The sequence below is a fragment of the Capricornis sumatraensis genome, chromosome 14 (assembly GCF_032405125.1).
Source record: "Capricornis sumatraensis isolate serow.1 chromosome 14, serow.2, whole genome shotgun sequence".
Classification (NCBI taxonomy): Eukaryota; Metazoa; Chordata; class Mammalia; order Artiodactyla; family Bovidae; genus Capricornis; species Capricornis sumatraensis.
In genome coordinates this window covers 13787421-13810952 of record NC_091082.1, presented here as the reverse complement: position 1 = coordinate 13810952, position 23532 = coordinate 13787421, and the positions used below count along the sequence as shown (strand labels likewise).

Here is a 23532-nt window from a genome sequence, read left to right as displayed (position 1 = left end):
ATTGTGGTTTTGATTTGCATTTCCCTGATCATTAGTTATGTTGAGCATATTTTCATGTTGGTCATTTGTATGTCTTCTATGGAAAGAACATCTATTCAAGTTGTCTGTCTACTTTGTTCTATTTTGTTGAAATTGAGTTTTATGAACAGTTTATATATTTTAGATATAAACCCCTAATCAAATATATCATTTGCCAATATATTTTCACCTTTTCATTTTGTTGGTGGTTTTCTTTGCTATGAAAAGCTTTTTCGCTTGATGTAGTCCCATTTGTTCATTTTTTATTTTGTTTTCCTTGCCTAAGAAGCGACTTCACTTTCACTTTTCACTTTCATGCATTGGAGAAGGAAATGGCAGCCCACTCCATTATTCTTGCCTGGAGAATCCCAGGGACGGGGGAGCCTGGTGGGCTGCCGTCTATGGGGTCGCACGGATTCGGACACGACTGAAGTGACTTAGCAGCAGCAGCAGCAGCAAGAAGACATACACAAAAAAAGGATCACTAAGACGGATGTCAAAGTTTTATTGCCTATGTTTTTCTAGGAATTTGATGGCATTTGGTCTTACATTTCAGTCTTTAATCCATTTTGATCTTATTTTGGTACATAATATAAGAAAATTATATAGATTCGTTCTTTAGCATGTAGCTCTTCAGTTTTCCAACACTGTTTATTAAAGAGCCTGTCTTTTCCTCATTGTATATTCTTCCCTCCTTTGTTGTAGATTAATTGATCATATGAACATGGTTTTATTTCTGGATTCTATTCTGTACCACTAATTCATGGGTCTATTTTTGGGCCAAAATCATACTGTTTTGACTACTGTAATTCTATAGTATAGTTCCAAGTCTGGAAGTATGATATCTCCAGTTGTATTCTTCTTTCTCAAGATTTCTTTGGCTATTCTGGGTCTTTTGTATTTCCATACAGATCTTCAAATAATTTGCTCTAGTCCTATATTTTGTTAAGGATTGCATTGAGTCTGTAGAAAGTTTTGAATAGTATGGACATTTTAAGGATATTGATTCTACTAATCCATGCAGCCAAGAAATTAAAAGATGCTTACTCCTTGGAAGAAAAGTTATGACCAACCTAGATAGTATATTCAAAAGCAGAGACATTACCTTGTCGACTAAGGTCCGTTTAGTCAAAGCTATGGTTTTTCCTGTGGTCATGTATGGATATGAGAGTTGGACTGTGAAGAAGGCTGAGTGCTGAAGAATTGATGCTTTTGAACTGTGGTGTTGGAGAAGACTCTTGAGAGTCCCTTGGACTGCAAGGAGATCCAACCAGTCCATTCTGAAAGAGATCAACCCAGGGATTTCTTTGGAAGGAATGATGCTAAAGCTGAAGCTCCAGTACTTTGGCCACCTCATGCGAAGAGTTGACCCATTGGAAAAGACTCTGATGCTGGGAGGGATTGGGGGCAGGAGGAGAAGGGGACGACCGAGGATGAGATGGCTGGATGGCATCACGGACTCAATGGACGTGAGTCTGAGTGAACTCCAGGAGATGGTGATGAACAGGGAGGCCTGGCGTGCTGCGGTTCATGGGGTCGCAAAGAGTCAGACACGACTGAGCGACTGAACTGAACTGAACTGAACTAAATCCATGATTTCAATATACCTTTCCATTTATTTGTCTTGTCTTTCATTATTTTCTCAAGTCTTATAGTCTTAGGTTTTTCATTTCCTTGGTTAAATTTATTCCTAGATTGAACATTTTCTAAAGGTATTATGTTGGTTTCCTGATTCATTTCTTCCTCCAAGACTGGGCTGGGTACCCTGGTCCCATCTGATGACCTATGCTTCAGATACATAACCTTTATCAGTACAGTAAACATCCTCTCTGACTTCTTCTGATAACAATTTTCTCTACCCTTGGCTACCTTGCTCCAAAGAATTATTTGTTATTCAACAAATGTACTGCATGATTCTCTCTCAGATAAATTGGAAGAAGACAAAATATAATTGTTATTTTGAGATATATCCTTATCGCCCTCAGCACCCTCACCTAGAGCAACTGTTCTTGAGGGCATTGCCTGTAGTATCTCTGTAAGCCTTCCTGTTTCCTGCTTCCTTGCTTGGCCTGATTCATTAGGACCATGGAGAAGTCTGCACTGTCACTCATGGCATTCCTCTCACACCGTTACAGAGAACAGCTCTTGGTATCAGATGATCTGTAGCAGCATCAGGAGAACAAGCCTCTGGTACACTTACTTTCCATCTGCTCTCAAGTCAGGGTTTACTCCCATGTGTTGGAAAGAATGCTTTGGGTGAACACCTGTCTCTTCCTCCAAAGTTTTTGTCATTTTGCCTTTACCGCAAAAGCCAGACCAATGTCCACCTCAACAAAAAAACAAAAAAGGAATTATCTCGTGTTTCAAAATCTAGATCAATCCTTCGTAACCTGAATCTGTCCCATGTATAATAAGCCCTGCCTGCAAGATGCCTGGTGTGGATAACTTGACATGACCGTCAATAACTCTAATCCTTTCTGTGGCATAGTTTTACAAACTGCAAGCTAATTAAAAGAGCTTTTTGACTGGCTTTTGCTTCAAAACAGTTCCAAAATGTAGTTACCTAAAACAACTACTTATAAACAAAGATTCTTCTGGGAAGTCTTTCTGATATGGTTCAAGCTCAGCTTGTCTCTGTTAGCCTAGCTTAGGTGCCTATAGTCAGTTGACGAGTTGACTGGAGACTGACTAGTTCCCATGGCCTCACATATCTGCTATCAGCTGAAACAAAGAAGGGGCATATATCTCTCCTCAGCCAGCAAGATAGCCTAGACTTATTCACATGATGGTGGACATAGGATTTCAAGAGCAGCAACAAGGGGAACCCTAATGCACAAAGTGATTTACAAGGTTCTGCTTACAATATATTTGTTACTTCTGTCCAATTGGCCAAAGCAAATGACAAAGTAGCCCAAACTCAAAGGATGAAGAAAGCTTCTACCTCGAATAGGAGGGATTCTTAAAGATGTAGATACAAGGACAGGAAGCATCTGTGGCCATTTTTTGCATCTGCCATAAAAGGGCAGTCTCCAACCCAGCCCTCAGGCTTCCTTTTCAAAGCCTCAAGCTTCCTCAGGCTTTCCTTCCTTTCTGTCCACTCAGTGAACTCATTCCACTCCCACAGGACCCTTCAGAAGCCTGAGATATGTCCTATATCATCTCTAGTTCCCCGAATCTGCCCTCGTGTCTATAGCACAAAACACCATTCTGTATGGCTTGGGATAAAAGATGATCATTTTTGTAAACAACTATATATGGTTTCCAAATCAGAAACTCAATAGTTAAAGTTTGAGTAGCATACAATTACTATGTGAATTCTTAAGAGCTGCAGTAATTAGCATATTGAGTTCTTTAACTTCAATTATTCCTTCACTTCAAGTACTAGCATTTCTGTAATATTGTATAATTTACCCATAGAGAAACATCCTCATGTCTTGTACCTGGCACTTCACTCTCTGCACTTTTCTTTACAGCTTCCAGATTGCAAGGTATACTAATACTTGTTAACATACACACTGTGGAAAATCTGGAATTGCACTGTATAATATAGTTATTAGCCACATGTGGTTATTGAGTATTTCAAATATGGCTAGTTCAAATTTAGATGTGCTTTAATTTAAATATATCTATACTTAAATGCAGTAAGTATATATATATATACTGCATTTTTAGAATATGGTATGAAGAAAAGAATGTTAAATACAATGCTAATAACTTTCACATTGATTACATATCAAAATGACTCTATTTCAAAATTTGGGTTAAATTAAATATATTATTGAAACTAATTTCAAATGTTTATTTTTACTTTTTAAATGTACCTACTGAAATTTATACATTTTGGCTCTCAGAATTTATTCCAGAAATTTACAGAAAAATAAAAGGTAATAGGTTATATTAATGTCAACCAAATTATGTTTGAATATATTTGAGAACAAAGAACATTATGAAAGATAAAGAAGTTTATTACATAATTAAAAGAGGGTCAGTTATCTAGAAGATACAAATTCTAAACATTTATGCCCCTAATAATAGTACTTTAAAATATATGAAGCAAAAACTAAAAGCTGCAGGAAATAATAGACAAACCTAAAAGAGAACTTTGATACCCCTTCATCCAATCATTGATAGAACAGATAGACTGAAAATCAGCCAGGATAGAGAAGACTGGAACTATATTAGCACCCAACTTTATCTAACTGACATTTATAAGGAGTGCCACTCAGCAGAAAACACACAGTCTTTACAAGAATACATGGAATATTGAGCAAGTGCCACATTCTAAGCCATAAAACATGTATCAATAAAATTGATTCAAGGCAGACTGGTCAGGAAGCAAAAAGAGAGAAGATATGAATTATCAGCATCAGGAACAAGCATCACTATAGATCCTACAGCCAATCAAAGAATAAGAAAGTCACAACGATAGAAGTTAGTAAAGTAAAAAATACTGTATTTTGTGTGAGTGTTGCAAGAACTATCCTGCACAGTGAAGTATATTGATACTGCAACTTCTTTCCTGAGCATGTATCCAAGAGAAAGCCTCAAGCAATTTCCTTTTTGCGTTTTTCTTGCTCCAGTTTTTCAATCTCCAGAGACAATTTATACAACTCCAGGGCCACCTTTTCCTCCCAGGCATTCGGGAGACACTTTAGGAGTTTTTGGCCTTTCAAGACTGCCTCACAAAGTTCAGCAGGTACCTGAAAGAGGAAACAAAAAGAATGATTTCAGAAAGTTTCCTCATCCTTGTAAAGAGTGTGCTTCTTCAGGAAATCTTATGGCATAAGGAAGACTGGAAAATGAAGAACCCCAGGACCGATGATGGATAGGAAACTCCAGAAAAATACTTTGGATTCTAGAGAAATATTGCCCTGAGAGTTCAGTCTGTGTCTGTTCTCAAATAATAATCAGCATCAGTGCCAAGCATAGAGGAAGTATAAGCAGAAAGGAAATCCCCCCAAAAAACAACTAGCATGTCAGTTCTGCTGACCAACCAGAAATGGAGCAAAACCACATAATTTATTGGAGGAAATACCAAAGGCTAGATATCTGGTCAATAAGACTCTTTTGTTCACACACCTGAGATGACCTACTGTAAGGTGGAAAGAGCCAATAGACACCTTATAAATTCACCCCCCCCAACTGAAATAGACCTTTAGGGCATATTATTTCTTTTTCTATTTTATGAACCATCCCATTTCCCTTTAACTTATTTCGAGGTGTCATATGACATAAAGTTCATTGGCTGTTACTCACCTTTTCACACTTGGGCACGTCCGGACTCCAAGATTTGTTCTCTGAGCAAAAGATGTTCTGGGAACCAACCATCCTATAGCCAGGGTCACACGTGACGGTGACATTTTCAGGGGTGACATATTGATCCTTCTCCACAGACAGCTTTCCATTTGATATTTCTGGTTTTTGGCATACAGCTGTAATCAAGACACATTTTCTTAGCATTGTGACTATCTCAAATACAACACATCTTAACACCAATAATATCATTTAAAAAGGATAAAAATATTGCTGAATTCTACCTTTCTTTTCTATGCTACTGATACACTACTACTACTACTACTTCTACCAACACTGGCAAGTATTCATGGAGCTCTGGCTGGGATCGCCTATGTGCAAACACAATATATACATCACTTAGTGTAAGCTTTCAGCAACTCTGTGAGGGAGGCCCTACGGTTATCTCCACCTTAGAGACGACGCAACTGAGACACAGGGAAGTTAAATGCCTTGCCCCACATCAAAGAATTGCAGCGGAAGAGCAAAAGTGAGAGCCTAGGGTTTGTTCTGAGCTGTTAACTTCTGCCCTATGGGACCTCTCCTTTAGCTTCAGTTTCCTCTTGTGTAAAAAAAAAAAAAAAATAGCACCAGTAACTCAGCTCCTGGAGTTATTATGGGTGAAATGATTTAAATAATCTTTAGGAACATTTTCCTTATTCTACCACAATAGCCCCTTACCCAATAAGGAGGTCAACCCCATTAGTCAACTCTCCCATGAAAAGTTCTGGCCTCTATAAGAATCTGAGGGTGCCATTTATTGGATATGTGGGAATTAAACCTGAGTGGACCTCACTCAGGCTCAAGCACATGCTCGTGACAACTCTACCTCTGGCTGGGAGGACGCATTCTCTCAGAGTCACTTCTGAATTACTCCACAGTAGCTCTATCTCTTAGTGCTATAAGAGAACCTAGATTACCTTTACATTGAGGAGCCGGTGGTGACCAGTTGATAAATGTGCAGGAGATTCTAGCCTCTCCAACAAGAGTATATCCTTCCTGACATTCATATTCAACCACATCAGTTCCAAATATTTCTCTTTCAATATATGTAAAGTGTCCATGTTTAACTTCAGGTGGTGAACTACAACCTTCAATGGTGAAAGAGAGAGAAGAGGTTTTTGTTGTTGTTGTTTAAACAAGCAGCACATTAAACAAAGCAGCATTCAACTAAACTGATCTATTGAAAGACTTTCATCCTTCCCAATCAGTTTCATTGCCCATAAGATAATTGGAATAATTCATAAAAAAGGAAAGTGGTGGTGGTGGTTTAGTCCCTAAGTCGTGTCCAACTCTTGTGACTTCATGCACTGTAGCCTGCCAGGCTTCTCTCTCCATAGGATTCTCCGAGCAAGAATACTAAGTGGGTTTCCATTTCTTTCTCCAGGAGATCTTCCCAACCCAAGGATCGAACCTGGGTCTCCAGCATTGCAGGCAGATTCTTTACCAACTGAGCTATGGAGGAAGCACCAAAGAGGGATTGTGCTCCTCTATTACAATGTGGCTGGGAATCAAGGAAAAGAGGTATGTATAAGGGTATCTGAGGGAAAGAGAACTGATCCTCACCTCGTATACAACAATTTTTTTCAATAAGTTTAAATATTTAGCAAAATATGTGTATAAGCATTTACTATAAAGTGTCAGGCAGTACTTGAAGCATTTAACAAATATTAACTCATTTAATTCTCCCAAACAACCCTATGAGGTAGGCATTATTGTTATTTTCATTTCATAGATGAGGAAACAGAGAAGTACAGTAACTTTCCCAAGGTCACACAAGGGAGGGATTGAGTCAGTGCAGTTCTGCTCCACGCAGACCATGGTCTTGGCACTACACTGCCCTCGGCAGAGAGAATGGGCTACTTGGGGACAGTGGAAGACTTTCAGTAATTAAAGTTTAGAGTCAGTCTTTTTTTTCTTTTTAACTAAAATTACTAAAGAAACACTTGTGATCGATCAAGAGACATTGTTCTGTGAAAACGTGTAGGGACTGTGCAAATCCAGAACACCTTACCACCTCTGTACCCATCAATCCCAAGAGTATTTTGTGTTTCTGCACCTTTTATAGAAGAGAATGTTAGAAAATGGTTTCTGAAATTACTTCGATAATGAAATAAGTATTAATCCATACAAAGACATCATATCAAATTTGACAAAGCCTTGGAGGATTTAGTTAATAATTTTAAAATATTGATAAATACACATAATTTTAAGAAACAGACGTTAGGTTTATCGGTACTTGGAAAGTTTTCATAATTTTGTGTCTTCTATAAATAAAAGATTAAAGCCATAGAGTAAACCTGGGTTCAATGATTTTCTAGAGCACCTCACAGAAATCAGAGAAATATTTCACTTACCAGATTTATCCGAAAAGGATACAACTCAGGAACAGCCATACGGAAGAGATGCAAAGGGCAAAGTGTGTGAAAGGGGCACAGAGCTTCCATGCCATCTCCAGAAATGCCAGTTTTCCTGCACCTCTACATATTCACCAACCAGAGGCTCTCTAAGTCCCATGTTTGGGGGGTTTTATGGAGGCTTTATCACATAGGCATGGCTAATAAAAACATTGGTCATTAGCAACTGATTCAACCTCCAACCCCTGCCTCCTCACCAGAGGCAGAGGGTAAGACTGAGAATTCCAACCCTCTAATTATACGATTAGCAACCAGTGCCCATCTTTGGGCTTACTCATGGTTCAGTGGTCAAGAATCCACTTGCTATGCAGGAGACACAGGAGACATGGGTTCAATCCCTGGGTCAGGAAGACCCCCTGGAGGAGAACATGGCAACCACTCCAGTATTCCTGCCTAGAGAAACCCAGGAAAAGAGGAGCCTTGCGAGCTACAATCCAAAGAGTCAAACACGACTGAAGCGACTTCAGCACCCATCTTTAGTTGGGGTTCCAAAATTAGTTCCTTAGACACATTTCTAATCATCTGTACTTAGGATATTATCAGAATGTTGGGAGCTGTGAGCCAGGAACCTTGGACAAAAAACAAATACACATTTTCTGAATGACCAAATGACCCAAAAATATTTTTTTCTTTCAAATCACATTATCACATTTGTGAATGTACCTGGCCAACTCTGGCACACAGCAATCTTTGGTTTCTCTGAACTACATTTCTTGTTAGCAATAACAGGTGTATCTATCTATGTCTTAAGCACTGTGTTAAGCACTTCACTTACAACATTGCATTTAATCTTTAAAAAACAAAAACAAAAACAAAAAACCTTACTTGAGTGTCATTTTCATCCTCATTTACAGATGAAGGAACAGACTAATCTAATCAATAAAGTATAAATAGAAAGGCTAAGAAAATAAATCTCACAATGAAGTACAAGTCTTCAAATGTGTTAAAGACATTCTATTTTCCGTCTCACTGGTTTGGCAGTTATATTGTGGGGTATGTGTGTGTGCATATCTGTGCTGACAGATAGATAAGTAGATGGACAGATCTTTATTCTCCTTTTGCATCTTGAGGGCAGGGAGCACATTTCATACCTCTCCACACTACAGACACTTAGAATGTTCTTCTGAGAGAGGCAGTTCCCAAACAGATATTTGTGAGAAGGCAATGTTACCTATACAGGAAGTCTAGAGCTCAAGTATAGCCTTTCCTGAGGCTCACATGAAATAAATTTTTATTAACACAATAGACACAAGACTGTTGCACTAAACTCCATGGAGAATATTAAGGAGCACATTGGAGCCTCATTAAAATAGTGAGGATGGCATATAAATAGTTGTCAAAATAGCAGGCAGAGTATGGTATTTGTCAAAAGAAAGCAGAAAATATGTATTATAAGAAGAGGGAGAGAGAATCCCATGCATTAAATATGCCAGGAAAATGCTTTCTAGGAGCAGGACTTGGAACTGGATAGTTAGCTGCATTGATGAGGCATTTTATATTGAGGGGGAATTAACAAGAATGAGAGGAAGCAAATCACATGGGAATCTTTATGGTTGGTTAATAGGCTAGTTTGACCAGAGAATCGCATAGGGGAGAAGTGTGAGAAGTAGGCTATGAAGCTGGGGTCAGTTAAGACAGGTTTTAAACAATAGGCTGGGTTAAAGGCATAATTCCATAAACAATGGAAGAATTAAGGAAATGAAAAGGAAGGAGTTTATTCAAAAGATAAATGAATAGCTCACAAGACTTCTTGATCAATGATATATGGCCTTTCTTTACTGACTTACCCAATAGAAATAGAAATTCAAAGATGAACGTGGAAGGTTGGTAGAATAAATACACCACACACAGAGACACACACACATGAAAGAGATCTATTATTTGCTAAATAAGTTTAAAAAAATCATCAGGTCCTATTCCTAGCCAAACACTTGAAGAAGTTTATAATCCTATATTGACTTTTTTAGCCTTCTCTCAATTATTTTCATCTTTTTGCAGAAGAAGCCTCCAAAATAATGATACCACCATATCCTCTTTAGAAATTAACTTAGACAAAAGAAAAATATAAGAAAAAAAAGGATCTATACATTAAAAGAAATTCAAGAGGAGTATGAATCAATTGTGATGTGTAGACCTTACTTGGATTCTAATTTGAATAAATAAAGTTACAAAAACATTTATAAATAAGACAATCAGGAAAACTTGAAAACTAGACACTTGATATTATATAATTATTACTTAATTTTACCTATGATAATGGTTTATCATAGCTTTTAAGAAAGAATGCCTATCTTTTAGAGATACATGCTAAAATATTCAGAAATAATATCCAAGATTTCCTTCTAAATAGCTTAGACTGGGCAATATGGATGTGGATATGGTTAAAACAATAATGGTCATGAGTTGATAATTGTTGAATCTGAGTAATAAGTATTTGAAGTTTGTACATATTTTAAGGTATCAATAGGAAAAAAGAAATCACATTTTCTGATTAAAAAAATCACCTTTAATACACAGATTGTATTTATATAAAGCACAACTAAATGCTCTAGTCACATTTCTCCATAGAGTCCTACAGGTATTATCAAATCTTCTCAATGCTGATTAATTTATAAGCATTACCAAACTGCAAAAAAAATGAAACTTTACATATATAAAATGTCATTACAGAGAGCTTTTTCACATATAAATTATGACTTAAGATTCTAGTTAATTTTCTCAGAATTAGTGGTAAAAGTTACAATTTCAATTTTGCTTAAGAGATGGTAATTATATGCCAATGGATTAAAAACAAAAATTATCTCTGAGGGTAATAAAAAAATTTAAAAATTAAGAAATTACAAGCATTTGTGAGATCATATTTATGTATAATTATGAAAGTAATGTTATTTGCAGTTTATTCTTTTTTTAATTAAAACATAATCGACCTCAATATTATGTTCAATCTAGGTGTACAACACGTTTATTTACCTCATAAAATGCATGCATGTTCTGTTGCCCAGTCATGTCCAACCCTTTGTGACTCCATGGACTGTAGTTCATTAGGCTCCTCTGTCCATGGGATTTCCCAGGCAAGAATACTGGAGTGGGTTGCCATTTCCTTCTCCAGGGGATCTTCCCGACCCAGGGATCGAACTTGCATCTTCTGTATTGCAGGCAGATTCTTTACCATCTGAACCAGCAGGGAAGCCCTTTATAAATGCTCACCATGATAATCTAGTTACTATCTGTCATCATACAAGGCTATTACAATACTGTTGACCATGTTCCCCCTTCTGTTCATTTTATTCCCACAATTCATTATCTGTTTACTAGAGCAGACCCCTAGGAATTCATACAAAACAGCTGTTTCTCTAATAATAATAATATAAATATAAAAATACTAAAAAAATTTTTGAAAATATTTGGGAATTTAGTTGTTCCATTAATAAAATAGAAGTTAATAAACAATTTGTTATAACATTGGTAAAGCAATTTGTTAACTGAAATTGACATTAGTAAAACAAGTTATTATACCTCCCACAAAGTAATATAAAACATTTCAGTTTGATCATACTTTTAAAATTCCTAATATGGAACGAATATATTTGCAATTGATTGGTTTAACTACCTTCTTGCCATTAATTGAACATTTTTCTAATTGCTTTTCTGGGACCTGAGAATACGCAGCTATTTTACTCACCTTGTAAGCGGTCAGAGCAGAGGAGCACGGTCAGAATCCCAAGGAGGTACAGAACTGGGGACTTTCTCCCTGACACAGGCTTCATGGTAAGTGTTGACAATTGTGGCCAACAGAAGCTCAAAGATCACCTGAAAATATCTGGAAGGAAGAGAGTGAGTTAGCAGCAGCACTCTCCAAATGAGTTCAACTGCACAATAGTCAGCAAAACCCCAGCATAAAAAGAAATACAGGTCTAAACTCTGAACTGAGAACTTCTTCCTCCTCAGTTAGGAAGAAACTGGGTGGAACAGGGCAGAATTAGGACTTTTGCAATCAACTGAGTCAAAGGGCACGAGAAACCTCAATATTATCATCAAGATCTGATGCCACGAGCAACTGGGACTTTTGAGAGTATTTAGAACTCTGAGAGTATTTAGAAACCATAATGCCAATCTTTTTTATTTTTATTTTTATTTTGTGCTAGGACTGGAAATGGCTCTCTTGAAATGTAAATAATTAATTTCTGAGTGACAAGAGAAATAAGGGATTTTTTTTTTAAGCACTTGCTTCAGAGTAGAAGTCTCCACAATTCTCAAAGCAAAACTTGAGTTAGCTCAAGCTGAGCATTAAGTCCAGTGAAGCTTGGAGAGCTTAGTGTGAGAGGAAGCCATTCCTGAAAAGCACTAACTATTAGGAAAAGTTGTGACTTTGATTATTAGTTTGGACTGCCAACAGCAGGACGAAATTTTAAAAAACAGAAACTGTTGGAGAAAGCTGTTTCCTTCCTGAAATTCTAAAGCCCAGTGGGGAAAGACAAGCATGAAAAGACTCAGGAATATAAATGGGCCTGAAAATATGACTCTTCAAAAGAAAGGCAAAGCCAAAAAATGCTCAAACTACCACACAATTGCACTCATCTCACGTGCTAGGCAAATAATGCTCAAAATTCTCCAAGCCAGGCTTCAACAGTACATGAACTGTGAACTTCCAGATGTTCAAGCTGGATTTAGAAAAGGCAGAGGAACCAGAGATCAAATTGCCAACATCTGTTGGATCATCAAAAAAGTTAGAGAGTTCCAGAAAAACATCTACTTCCACTTTATTGACTATGCCAAAGCCTTTGACTGTGTAAACCACAACAAACTCTGGAACATTCTTAAAGAGCTGGGAATACCAGACCACCTGAGCTGCCTCCTGAGAAATATGTATGCAGGTCAGGAAGCAACAGTTAGAATTGGACATGGAACAACAAACTGGTTCCAAATAGGAAAAGGAGTATATCGAGGCTGTATACTGTCACCCTGCTTATTTAACTTATATGCAGAGTACATCATAAGAAATGCTGAGCTGGATGAAGTACAAGCTGGAATCAAGATTGCCAGGTGAAATACCAATAACCTCAGATATGCAGATGACACCACCCTTATGGCAGAAAGCAAAGAAGAAATAAAGCGCCTCTTGATGAAAGTGAAAGATGAGAGTGAAAAAAATGGCTTAAAACTCAACATTCAGAAAACTAAGTTCATGGCACCTGGTCCCATAACTTCATAGCAAATAAATGGGGAAACAGTGACAAACTTTATTTTGGAGGGTTCTAAAATCACTTCAGATGGTGACTGCAGCCATGAAATTAAAAGACGCTTGCTCCTTGGAAGAGAAGTTATGACAAACCTAGACAGCATATTAAAAAGCAGAGACATTACTTTGCCAACAAAGATCCATCTAGTCAAAGCTATGGTTTTCCCAGTAGTCTTATATGGATGTCAGAGTTGAACTACAAAAAAAGCTGAGTGCTGAGGAATTGATGGTTTTCAAGTGTGGTGTTGCAGAAGACTCTTGAGAGTCCCTTGGACAGCAAGGAGATACAACCAGTCCATCCTAAAGGAAATCAGTCCTGAATATTCATTGGAAGGACTGATGTTGAAGCTGAAACTCCAATACTTTGGCCACCTGATGCAAAGAACTGGCTCATTTGAAAAGACCCTGATACTGGGAAAGATTGAAGGTGGGAGGAGAAGGGAATGTCAGAAGATAAGATGGTTGGATGACATCACCAGTTCGATGGACATGAGTTTTAGTAAACTCCAGGAGTTGGTGATGGACAGGGAGGCCTGATGTGCTGCAGTCCATGGGGTCGCAAAGAGTCGGACATGACTGAGTGACTGAACTGAACTGAAAATAGTACTCAGACAATATTTGAGCGAGACCTTCCTTGTAGTTATTGCTGCTTTACCTAAGACACTTAATGAGCCACCCTTTGGTGCCTTTCTAATCTGTTAGAAGAGGGAAGAGTGGTGCCTGAAATCCTGAATAATCAGGCACTGGACATACTCTTTTCCCAATTTTGAACCAGTCTGTTGTTCCATGTCTTGTTCTAACTATCGCTTCCTGACCTGCACACAGGTTTCACAGGTAAGGTGGTCTGGTATTCCCATCTCTTAAAGAACTTTCCACAGTTTGTTGCGATCCTCACAGTTCAAAGGCTTTAGAGTAGTCAATGAAGCTGAAGTAGATATTTTTCTGGAATTCTCTAGTTTTTGCTATGATCCAACAGATGTTAGCAATTTGATCTCTGGTTCCTCTGCCTTTTCTAACTCCAGCTTATATATCTGAAAGTTCTTGGTTTCCATACCATTGACACCTAGCTTGAAGGATTTTAATCAGTACTTTGCTAACATGAGAAATGAGTGTAATTGTACAGTAGTTTGGACATTCTTTGTCATTGCCCTTTTGAGGGATTGGAATGAAAACTGACCTTTTCCAGTTCTGCAGCCAATGCTTAGTTTTCCAATTTTGCTGGCATATTAGTTCTAGTCAGATATATGATTTAAAAGATTGTAGCTTGTCTTTCATCCCTTCACATGGTATTTTGGAGAGAAAAGCTTTTCATTTAATGAGGTCCAGCTTATCAACTTTACTTTCATGATTACCTTTTATGTCTTTTGGTGTCACGCCTAAAATATTTCCCTAGCCTTATATCCCAAGAAGGTCTCCTATTTTTTTTTTAAGTGTTATACTTTTACACATTGCATTTAAGTCTCAGATTCCATATTGTATCTCCTGTACATTTTCATAATTTTTTAAATTTTATGTTTCACATTTAAGTCAGGATTCATTTTGAGTTAATTTCTATGTAAAGTGGGAGGTTTAGATCAAAGTTCATTTTTTGCCAATAGATGTCCAGTTGCTCTAGCACAATTTGTCAAAAAAGCTGCCTTTTCTCCATTGGCTTACTATTGCTTTCATCAAAAATCAGTTAAGCATATTTGTGTGTAGATTTATTTTTAACTATCTAGCATGAGCTGTTAATTCAACAAGTGTTTATTGAACCCCAACAATGAGCCAAAATCTCTTCTGGGTGCTGTGGGTGCAACACTACTCAAGGCAGACAAAAATTTCAATACTCCTAGAGCTTATGGTCTAGTAAGAAAGATCAATATCGGCAAAAGAAAAATTAAAGCATATCATGAAGTCACAAAGATAAGTACTGTGAAATAAAATAATGCAGGGTAAATTGGAAGCTAGTAATGTCTCAGGAAGAATGAGCAGCATATATTAAACAATTTGTCCAAGGAAGTTCTTTCTGAATAATTGACACCTGAGTGAAGACTTGAATTAAATATGGAGAGTAAATCGTGCAAATACCCAGTGGAAATATTTCTTGAAAGAGAGAACATGTCCTGCAAACTTGACTGAATGTATGTAAGAGTATGGAGAGTTCTATTTTCTGTATACCTGTGTAAGCTTCTATGTTTCTACTCCCTCACAGATAACTAGTATGAACTCTGAGCAAGACAGGGAGGCAAGGAGTACCTACCTAAAGGGACTAGAGAGTGAACCTCAGTGGATACATTCTAGAGAGCAATAGCTACTTGAAGAAGGAAGCAGCATAGAGCAAGTTTCCATTTGTGAAGGCTGTTAACTTCAGAGAAGATTGCATTTGGCCTGGTGGGGGATGTCTAACGCTTTATAGAAAATCAGCAGACATTCTGGCAATAAGAGCCACTAGAAAATGAAGGGCTAAAAATTAAGGAGCCAAAAGAGGGGGAGACCTTCCTGTCTGAAAAACCTGCCCATCTCTGGCTGATCTCTAATCACTTAGTGAAAACAGCCCAGCTAAGGGTAAAAGAACTGAACAAAGCTTTGAGCTGCTATCCAAGACAGAATTTTCAGTTTGAGTCCAACTAAGTTAATTACACGCTTAAACCAACAAACCTTAACCCATCTTTTGGAGGGAAATAACAGAATCCATTCACAATGACCAGTATACAGTCCAAAATTATTTGCCATGAAGAACTAGAAAGCCTGAACCATTCTTAAGGGGAAAAAAAGTCAAAAAATTCTCCTCAAGATTATCTAAATGCTGGAATAAGTAAATAAAGATCTAAAGATAGCTACAAAAACTATGCTCAGTGATGTAAAGGAATATAAGCTTATTAATGAGTGGAAACATAAATTTCAGTAGAAAAGTGAAAACTATATAAAACTACCAAGAGAAATTCTAAAACTGAAAAATACAGTCTTTAAAACATTACTGGAGGACCTTAATGACAGATGAAAGAATCAATGAACTTAAGGATGAAGGAAAGTTATATGGCTCAAAATAGCCTGAAGTTAAAACTCCCCTCCAGGTCCTCCACACCGTTCTACACAAAACAAAATACTCTCTCACCTGAGGAAAATAATGGACATTAAGGTTGATTATGCTCAGCTCCCAGCCAGTCCAGCCTCTGGCCAATCGCCACAATTCCTTGCCCCAGCTGTTTAAGAGATAACTACTCCTAACAACCTTGGAGAAGAACAGGCCCCCTTAAGACAGTAGCTTTCCACATATATGCCTATATATACTTATTCTTTCCTTGGGTTAGTGCAGCAGCTCACTAATCTGACTGCTGCCCCTTCTCACCTCATTAAAGCTGATCTGTTCCTGTAAAGTGCCAGTCTCGTTCTTTTCCTGAACCTTGCCTTTTCTAACTCCCTTATCCTACAAAGGATACATTAATGGAAATTACCCAACCTTAAGATAAGAGAAAAAATATTGATGTGTAAAAAAATAGAGTCTCAGGGACTCATAGAAAAATATGAAAAGGTCTAATATACATGTAATTAGAGTATCATAAAGCAAGAAAATAAAGCTAAGGCAGACAAATTACTTGGAAAAATAATGATTTAAAATTTCTCAAGTTAGTGTAAGAGGGTGTATTTACAGATTCAAGATGTGCAAACCATGTCTAGGGACATTATATTCAAGCAACTACAAACCAAAGATAAAATTTCTTATAGCATCTAGAGAAAACATTTATATACAGAGAACACTCTGAATGATTGCTAACTTCTTGCCAGAAATAGCAGAAGCCAGAAGACCAGCCTTTTTAAAGCACTGAAGGAGATGCAAGAAGAGCATTAGATCACGTAAGGCTTTGTAGGCCCTGATGTAGCTTAGTCTATGAAGGGAATCTCATTAAGCATTTTAAACAGAGGAACAACCCCAATAGCTCTCCATGGCTACCAGGAGGCACAAGAATGGAAGCCTTTTGGAGTAATCTAGGCTAGAATTGATAATGTCTCAGTTCAGGGTAATAGTGGTAAATGTTAACCATGAAAGATTTGAGATATATTTAGATTCTATTGTTGATCTCTATAATCATTTCATTTTATGCACTCTCAACCTTGTTTTAATTTAAATGTATTTATTTTAATTGGAGACTAATTACTTTATAATATTGTATTGGTTTTGCCATGCACCAACATGAATCCGCCATGGGTGTACACGTGTTCCCCATCCTGAAACCCCCTCCCCCCTCCCTCCCTGTACCATCCCTCTGGATCATCCCAGTACACCAGCCCTGAGCATCCTGTATCATGCATCAAACCTGGACTGGCAATTCATTCCTTATATGATATTATACATGTTTCAATCTTCTTAGTTTAATCTCTCTTGAACATTGTTTGAAAAGACTTTCAAAAGAGAGGTGGAGAATAATAGCAAGTAAAAAACAATGGACCAAAGGTCCATTTTAGGCCAAATAATTGTTGGAATTGGAGTAACAAATAAAAAATAGCCTATATTATAGAAACACCCCTATAATCTTAACATGAATATTTTTCCCATTATCTTAAAAACATTTCAATGGAAGAAGCAACCAAATTATATAACTGATTAGATGTAGAGTGCAAGGGAAAGGGAAGAGGTGAAAAACCCAGTGATCTTTAGTCTTAAAGAGAACAGTACTACTTAAAGTATATACATAATGACTTAGGTGCACAGAGCAATTATAGGATAGGCCCCAATGTCCTATTAGCTTGATTCCAAGAGATTTTTCAGTAACTAACCTATGTTCCAGTTTACGAATGGATTACGGGTGGGCTGTGTTAGCCAGAGAGGCTGAGTCTTTATCCCTGTAGTCTTTTTATATGTTGATGAAGTACAGCTGGCTCAGATGAGTAGATTCAGCTTTTATCAAAAGCATCCAATGTATAGAACTGCTTCAGTACTAAACAGCAATGCTCAGAAGGGAACATTTGAATTTCCACGTGTTCTGATGAGGCTCTTACTCACTAAGACAAAATAATCTCAATACTGCATTCACTGTGATGATTTTGAAATTTGGAAACCTGACCTCTGCCTAACTTTGAACATGTGATTGATCTCTGTTTTATATGCAGACCTTGATGGTATCTTTCTGCATTTCTGTATGGTTATATAAGCAAATGATTTGGTTTTCCAAGCATATGATCTTCTCTTTAATCTGAGCTTCCTCTTAACATTTTTCAATTCTGTAAATACTGACATTGAGTAGAGAGTAATAACAGTGAAGCTGATGTGAACTCTCCACATACATTATATCTAAATCAAACCTAGACAGTGTATTAAAAATCAGAGACATCACTTTGCTCAAAAGGTCCTTGTAGTCAATGCTATGTGTTTTTAATTAATTTATTTATTATAATTGGAAGCTAATTACTTTACAATATTGTGGTGGCTTTTGCCATACATTGACATGAATTAGCCATGCATCTAAACCCCTTCCACCTCCCTCCTCATTCCATCCCTCTGGGTTGTCCCAGTGCACCAGCATTGAGTGCCCTGTTTCATGCATTGAACTTGGGCTGTTCATCTATTTCACATATGGTAATATACATGTTTCAAAGCTATTCTCTCAAATCATCCCACCTTCACCTTCTCCCACAGAGGCCGAAAGTCTGTTCTTCATATCTGTGTTTCTTTTGCTGTCTTGCATATAAGATCATTGTAACCATCTTTCTAAATTCCATATGTATGCATTAATATAGTTTATTGATGTTTCTCTTTCTGACTTATTTCACTGTGTACAAAAGGCTCCAGTTTCATTCTCCTCATTAGAACTGATTCAAATGTGTTCTGTTTAATAGCTGAGTAATTTTCCATTGTGTATATGTACCACAGCTTTCTTATCCATTTGTCCACCAATGGATATCTAGGTTGCTTTCATGTCCTAGCTATTGTAAACAGTGTTGTGATGAACACTGGGGTACACCTGTCTCTTTCAACTCTAGTTTCCTTGGTGTGTGTGCCCAGCAGTGAGATTGCTGTGTCCTATGGCAGTTCTATTTCCAGCTTTTTAAGGAATCACCATGCTGTTCTCCATAGTGGTTGTACTAGTTTGCATTCCCACCAACACTGTAAGAGGGTTCCCTTTTCTCCACACCCTCTCCAGCATTTATTGTTTGTAGACTTTTTGATAGAAGCCATTCTGACCAGATGGAGAACGCAATGACAACCCACTCCAGTACTCTTGCCTGGAATATCCCATGGACGGAGGAGCCTGGTAGGCTGCAGTCCATGCTGTCGCAAAGAGTCGGACATGACTGAGCGACTTCCCTTTCACTTTTCACTTTCATTCACTGGAGAAGGCAATGGCAACCCACTCCAGTGTTCGTGCCTGGAGAATCCCAGGGATGGCGGAGCCTGGTGGGCTGCCGTCTATGGGATCACACAGATTTGGGCATGACTAAAGTGACTTAGCAGCAGCAGCAGCAGCATTCTGACCAGAGTGAGATGGTACCTCACATTGTGGTTTTGATTTACATTTCTCTGATAAAGAACGATGTTGAGCATCTTTTCATGTGTTTATTAGCCATCTGTATGTTTTCTGTAGAGAAATGTCTGTTTAGTTCTTTGGCCTATTTTTTGATTGGGTCATTTATTTTTCTGGTATTGAGCTGCTTGTATATTTTTGAGATTAATTCTTTGTCAATTGCTTTGTTAGCTATTATTTTCTCCCATTCTGAAAGATGTCTTTTCACCTTGCTTATAGTTTCCTTCACTGTGCAAAAGCTTTTAAGTTTAATTAGGTCCCATTTGTTTATTTTCTTTTATTTCCATTACTCTGGGAGGTAGGTCATAGAGGATCTTGCTGTGATTCATGTCAGAGAGTGTTCTGCCTATGTTTTCCTCTAGGAGTTTTCTAGTTTCTGATCTTCCATTTAGATCTATATTACATTTTGAGTTTACTTTTGTGTATGGTGTTAGAAAGTGTTCTAGTTTCATTCTTCTATAGGTGGTTAATGAGTTTTCCCAGCAGCACTTGTTATAGAGATTGTCTTTTCTCCACTGTATATTTTTGTCTCCTTTTTCAAATATAAGATATCCATAGGTGTGTGGATTTTTATTTTGTTCCATTGGTCTATATTTCTGTCTTTGTGCCAGGACATAGCTTTGTAGTATAGTCTGAAGTCAGGCACATTGATTCCTCCAGTTTCATTGCTCTTTCTCCAGATTTCCTTGGCTATTCGAGGTTTTCTGTGTTTCCAAATAGATCATGAAATAACTTGTTCATGGTTATGTGAAAAATACCATTGGTAGCTTGATAGTGATTGCATTAAATCTATAGATTGCTTTGGGTAGTATGCTCATTTTCACTATATTGATTCTTCTTATCCATGAACATGGTATATTTCTCCATCTATTTGTGTCATCTTTGATTTCTTTCACCAGTGTTTTATATATGTCTTTTGTTTCTTTAGGTAAATTTATTCCTAAGTATTCTATTCTTTTCATCACAATGGTGAATGGGATTGTTTCCTTAATTTCTCTTGTTGTTTTCTCATTGTTAGTGTATAGGAATGCTAGGGATTTCTGTGTATTACTTCTATATTCAACAACTTTACTATATTCATTGATTAGCTCTAGTAATTTTCTGGTGGTATCTTTAGGGTTCTCTCTGTACAGTATCATACCATCTTAAAACAGTGAGAGCTTCACTTCTTTTCTGATCTGAATTCCTTTTATTTCTCTTTTTCTCTGATTGCTATAGCTAGGACTTCCACAACTATGTTGAATAATAGTGGTGAAAGTGGACACCCTTGTCTTGTTCCTGATCTCAGGGGAATGTTTCAGTTTTTCACCATTGAGAGTAATATTTGTTGTAGGCTTATCATATATGGCCTTTACTATGTTGAGGTAGGTTCCTTCTATGCCCATTTTTTGAAGAGCTTTAATCATAAATGTATGTTGAATTTTGTCTAAGGCTTTTTCTGCATCTATTGAGATTATCATGTGGTTTTTTGTCTTTCAATTTGTCAATATAGTGTATCACATTGATCAATTTGCATATATTGAAGAATCCTTGCATTCCTGGAATAAGCCCAACTTGATCATGATATATAAACCTTTTGATGTTGTTATAGAATTCTGTTTTGCAAAATTGTGTTGAGGATTTTCACATCTATCTTCCTCAGTGATATTGGCTTGTGGTTATTTGTGTGTGTATTGTCTTGTCCGGTTTTGGTATCAGGTATCAGGTATTTGGTGGTCTTGTAGAATGAGTTTGGAAGTGTCCCTTCCTCTGCAATTTTTTGGAAGAGTTTTAGGAGGATAGGCATTAGCTCTTTGGTAAATGTTTGATAGAATTCTCCTGTGAAGCCGTCTGGTCCTGGGGTTTTGTTTTGGGGGAGATTTTTGATCACAGCTTCAATTTCAGTGCTTGTAATTAGGTTGTTCATAATTTCTGTTTCTTCCTGGTTCAGTCTGGGAAGATTTAACTTTTCTAAGAATATTTATATAGGGTGAGATTTGTGCTGAGTTTTTTGCTTGTTTGTTTGTTAGTTTTTTCTCTGATGGCAAGGCTGAGTGAGATGGTAATCCGGTCCACTGATGATTCGGTTTGTATTTTTGTTTTGTTTTTTATTTAGATGAGGAATCCTGCACAGGGTGCTACTGGTGGTTAGGTGAGTTACATAGAGAAGAGAAGAGGGAGGAGGGAGGTAAAGGTGACCTGGGGAAGAAAAGGGAGAGTCAAAAGGGTGGAGAGCAATCAAGCCAGTAATCACATAATCACATCCCTAAGTGAAAATGGATACTGAAGTTAGATTCATAAAGGTACAAAATTGATAACAAATACCATAAAGCAAAGATTAAACATATAGAATAGAGGTTAAACTTTCAAAAATACAATATAAAAAATAAATTTAAAAATGCAATATAAAAAATACAAAAGAAAATCAGTCACAAAAATTTAAAAATATATATATGAAAGTTGCTTTAAAGTAGAGTCTTTTTTTGCAAGGTTATAAAAACTAACTTTTTTGTAGGTTATAAAAACTAAAAGAAGTAATAAAGAACTTAAATTTATAAAACAAAATTAAAAAGTAATAGTAGTGAAAATATATCTAGGAATTTCTCTGGAGCTGTTGTGGACAGTGTGGGGTCAGTCCAGTTTCAGACAGTTCTTTGTTCCAACTTGCACTTGTCCTCAAGGTCTATCGGCCCCTTCCAATACTTAGTCAATGTTAACTACAGGGTTTTAATATACTGCACCCATCACTTCCAGAGCGGTTCCCTCTTCTTTGTTCATATTGGCTTCCTCCTTTTGCAACTTTCTTCAGAGTATAATTTCTGCCGTGACCCAAGGGGGGCGAAGGTGGTCACTTATTTAGTCTCATTTGTTCAGTTGTGTTGTGGGGAGGGAGGAACACTGCAAAAAAATATCACTGTCATGTGTGGGGAGTGCTCCCAGTGTATGGACACACTGGGTTTGCCACAGCTCACAACAGCATGTGCTTTACAGGTCTAGACTGCTCAGGCGCCAGGTGGGCCCTGCGTTTCATGCACTTCCCAGGTCTAAGCCACTTAGATTCTCAGGTACTCTGCCAGGGCACAGACTCAGCTGGGCATGTGTTTTGTGCCCTTCCCAGGTCCGAGCTGCTCAGGAGACCAGGTGCTTGGCGAGCTCACTGTCCAGGTAGGCAGAGTGTCTTAAACACTTCCCCAGTCCCCACCAGGTTTGCAGGTGCACCACAAGAGCACCTTCTCAAGTGTGCTATGTGTCTCCTCTGGGGTGCTGATCTGAGGCTGTGACCCTTCTGGCAGTTGTCAGCCATCCAGGATCCCAGGAAGATGCGATTAGCAACTCAGAGCCTTCTCACAGTTTGGGGAAAATGCTGTCTCTGGGGCCAGGATTGCAGCAATCCCTTGCTTTCCGACTCTGGCTGTCACACACCTGTCTCTCTGCCTTGGGGGAGTTGGGGGAGGAGGGGCCTGTATGCAGCTGGTTAGCTCTCCTTTGGTGTTCACTCAATCCTTTGTTCTGTGACTGGGCCAGGCTGCACATTAGAGCCTTTTGCACCTTCACAGATAATTTCTTTCATTTTTTCTTTCCTCTCTGGTGATCTCACATTTTGGGTTGCTATCTCATGTTAGCTCCCTCAGATTGTCCTCAGGGTATTTAGGCCTGGTCCTTACCTTAAGCAACGATTATGTAGCCCACGCCTCCCTGTCCAGCTCCTGCACACTGCTGGTGGACGTGAGCATCTGGGCTACTTCTCTGTTGGCAGTTGCAGTTAGGCAGTATTCTCTGTTTGTTTGTTTGTTTTTTCCTCCTGGTTATGTTGCCCTCTGAGATTCCAAAACTCCCTACAGACCCGCCTGTGAGAGGTTTCCTACTGTGTGGAAACTTCTCCTTCATGACTCCCTCCCCAGGACAGGTCTCCATCCCTAATGCTTTTGTCTCTCCTTTTGTCTTTTATATTTTGCCCTACCTCCTTTCAAAGAGAATGGGCTGCCTTTCTGGGTGTCTGGTGTCCTTTGCCAGCATTCAGAAGTTGTTTTGTGAAAGTTGACCAGGGTTCAAATGATCTTTTGATGAATCTGTGGGGGAGAAAGTT

At 37.9% G+C, this 23532-nt stretch overlaps 1 protein-coding gene across 1 annotated transcript in view; it reads right to left on the bottom strand.

Moving 5' to 3' along the window:
• Positions 1-4529: 4529 nt before the first annotated feature.
• The window catches only part of LOC138090702 (C4b-binding protein alpha chain-like), a 97040-nt gene continuing 78037 nt past the window's right edge, over positions 4530-23532 (bottom strand). The window contains 2 exon segments of the mRNA XM_068986401.1: positions 4530-4718; positions 5275-5450. Of these exon segments, the coding sequence (XP_068842502.1) occupies positions 4563-4718; positions 5275-5450 (332 nt within the window). The 3' untranslated portion in view covers positions 4530-4562.